At 33.3% G+C, this 2,850-nt stretch overlaps 1 protein-coding gene across 1 annotated transcript; it reads right to left on the bottom strand.

Moving 5' to 3' along the window:
- Positions 1–2,239: 2,239 nt before the first annotated feature.
- LOC110092843 (40S ribosomal protein S30-like) lies at positions 2,240–2,643 on the bottom strand. Its single transcript, XM_020817537.1, has 2 exons — positions 2,556–2,643; positions 2,240–2,424 (listed from the first exon to the last, which is right to left on the bottom strand). The coding sequence occupies exons 1-2, from the start codon at positions 2,641–2,643 to the stop codon at positions 2,240–2,242; spliced, it is 273 nt and encodes a 90-aa protein (XP_020673196.1).
- Positions 2,644–2,850: the final 207 nt, after the last annotated feature.

Here is a 2,850-nt window from a genome sequence, read left to right as displayed (position 1 = left end):
TTTTTAGTGGTGAATTTGATTTAAATTTTCAAAAGGGAAATTTTAAAAAGAATTTTTAAAACACCAATTCAACTCCTCTTGGTGTGCCATTGTAGTTCAAGTGGTTTAGCAATCATAATCCAAACTTTCAAGAATTTCCAATAAAAAGAGACATTTGTTGCTAATAGTATTTTCCAATAATCTCATTTATACCACCACAAACTATTTCATTTAATTAGCCAATGCCTTAAGGCTGGAAAAATCAAAATCTTGTATTTGAGAGGGTGACTATCTGAATAAAACAGGTGAGACCCATGTAAATAGCAAAATCCATAATATTTTATACAATTCTCTAAGTATCAATTAGCGGAATCGCACCTTCACTTTTTTTTTTTCAACCTCTTGGCTTCATCATCATTGATAAATTCCCATTCAGCATTATAGAAACTACTAGGTTTTAGAAGAAGACCCTACTAAGAATGGGAAAATAGGTCATCATGCAAACAAAGATCGATGAGATCCTAAAATTACCTAGCATGCCCTAAGGCCATGCTTGAGCTTTTAATGAAGTTTGTATCTAAGCAAAAAAAATGTTGTCAAATACATGCAAAATTCAAAAATGACCTCAAATCTAAAAGCCCAGGATGGATTAAATTCACAAAATAGAATAACATCATTGTTATCTTGGATGGTTAAAAAGCTTACACTCCCTAGAAGTTGTGATGGCATCCATTGAACCAACCTATTCAAAAACTTTCAGTGTTGCACCAAGAAATCTACAACAAACATAATAACTAGAAGGTACAAAATCTCTGTCAATAAAGCTCCCAACTAGCCATCAAAAGGATATAAGGATGACTATAACAAAGAACCTATGATTTCGGATTACTAAGCCAAAGGTCAAACTATCTCCAATTTCTTCCAAAACATCTAACCTAAATGATTTGCTTTATCTCAAAACATCTCAAGGCATGCCCCAATATAACATGACTTCTCAAAACTTAGCTTCTAAGAAAAAGGAAGTTTAATTTTCTTGGACAATAATGAATTCATTAATTTTGACTTGCTATGGGGCTATCTTGAATCAGCATGCTGCCAAAGCATATTTCTTACATCAATCAGAAAGTTAGATTTGCAAATAATAGCTTAAACTTTAAATTAATAATGCATAAATCGTAAAGCATCCTATATTATCATATCACCATTCTTTTCAATGTGACAAGCCTTATTTATTTTCCTTGACATTGCTTCTCAATACGCTGTTCATCAAATACCTCTTGAAAAATAGATAGTAAATATCCAATGATCCAATCTTTTCATCCTCAGAGGATAATCTGTATATCAAGTTTCTCGCATAATAGAGGGAGCATTTCCAATTTTGATCCTATGATCTAGTTTTAAAGGGGAATAGATAAATATTGTGTCGAAGCCCGATAACATTCCTAATATACAATGCACATAAATTCCTACTAAAAATGCACCCTGCTTCATATACAATCACCCTTAACAACCCAGGAAGGAATACAACTAATACTTTATTTAAGGGGTAGTTTGTTGGCGTTAAGTTTCATAGCATATAAGCATGAGACATCATAATGGTTAGAAAAATTAAACATGCATGGAATAGAAAAAAATAGTAAAAAAGATTCAATCAATTCGCTGACAACTTCTTTTTTGTAAAATATACACTCAATTCTCACTTATTTACTGCATTTTAGAGAATGGTATTATTTCAATGCAAGGTGAAACAAGATGAACCATATAACAGTAAATAAGTAAGTTCATCATGGTTGGATATCACAAGTTAAAACTTTACATTATGACACTTTTAAAGAAATAGCCATGTCATCTTAAAACTCCTGTGACATAAAATAGTGAATTTCCAAATAAACAAGAATAGTATAGTTTGACACAGTTAGGATAGAATCCAGTACTCACCTAGGCACTTTGTTTGATGCTAGACATCTAGTCAAAAAGAAGAAATCGATATAGAAAAATTCCCAGTTTGGACATAAAATCATAGGAAGCGTACAACTCAATAAGATTAAACTCTAGAACACAGACATCTTAGGACTATAAAAGCAATTAAAGAGAAAGAATTTTCAGCTAGGCTCTGCAACCGACCAAGAAATTTCATAATCTAGTAGAGCATGCACTCCATACTGCAAAACATTGACTCATGAAGCATGATAATATGCAACATCTCTAAAGAAGCAAAGATTTTGAAGACAAAAGATAACAAGAAGAATTACTAAGTCTTCTATTTCTCTGATGAGTTGGGCCCTCTCTTCTTCCCGAAACCAACCACTGCAGTAACGAACTGTCGGTTGTATTGCATCCTCTTATAAGCCCTTCTCCTCGGCTTCTTCTTTTTGTCTTGCTTGGCCACCTTCGCTATCTGTCCTCTAACCTTCCCTGCACGCACCAGGGATCCATGAACCTTCCCTGCAAGTCATGAAAAATAAAAAACCCAAATCTCAGGCATAAAGAGAAAATTTGTAAATAGCGTAATTGAATACCAACATCAACGATATCGCAGAATGAAATAGTATTGAGATTCAAAGCTCACCCATTGCCCTCGACTGTATGCAGACTGCGGCCGCCGAGATCCCTGCTGCTAGGGCTTATGAGGACGCGACGTGCTGCCCGTGCATCCGTGATCATTTTATAGTAACCTGTCTTGACCCCTAGTTGGCAAACTTTAATATGATGTGATAGAATTTTCAATCTAATGATCACAAAATATCATTAAAAATTAAAATCAAGGATTTTAATTTAGAGGTTATTTGGTTGAAAAATAAAATGGATATAAAATAATTTAAATTTAGAAGTTCTTATAATATTGATATTTAATTGGATGAAAAAGAAATA

This window comes from Dendrobium catenatum, unplaced genomic scaffold (genome assembly GCF_001605985.2).
Source record: "Dendrobium catenatum unplaced genomic scaffold, ASM160598v2 fragScaff_scaffold_738, whole genome shotgun sequence".
Classification (NCBI taxonomy): domain Eukaryota; kingdom Viridiplantae; phylum Streptophyta; class Magnoliopsida; order Asparagales; family Orchidaceae; genus Dendrobium; species Dendrobium catenatum.
This window is presented reverse-complemented; position numbering and strand designations above follow the sequence as displayed.

Coding starts and splice junctions, on each gene's coding strand:
- LOC110092843 (XM_020817537.1), bottom strand. CDS start 2,643: ATGATCACGGATGCACGGGCAGCACGTCGCGTCCTCATAAGCCCTAGC. Junction 2,425..2,555: donor CAGTCTGCATACAGTCGAGG/GCAATGGGTGAG, acceptor CATGACTTGCAG/GGAAGGTTCATGGATCCCTG.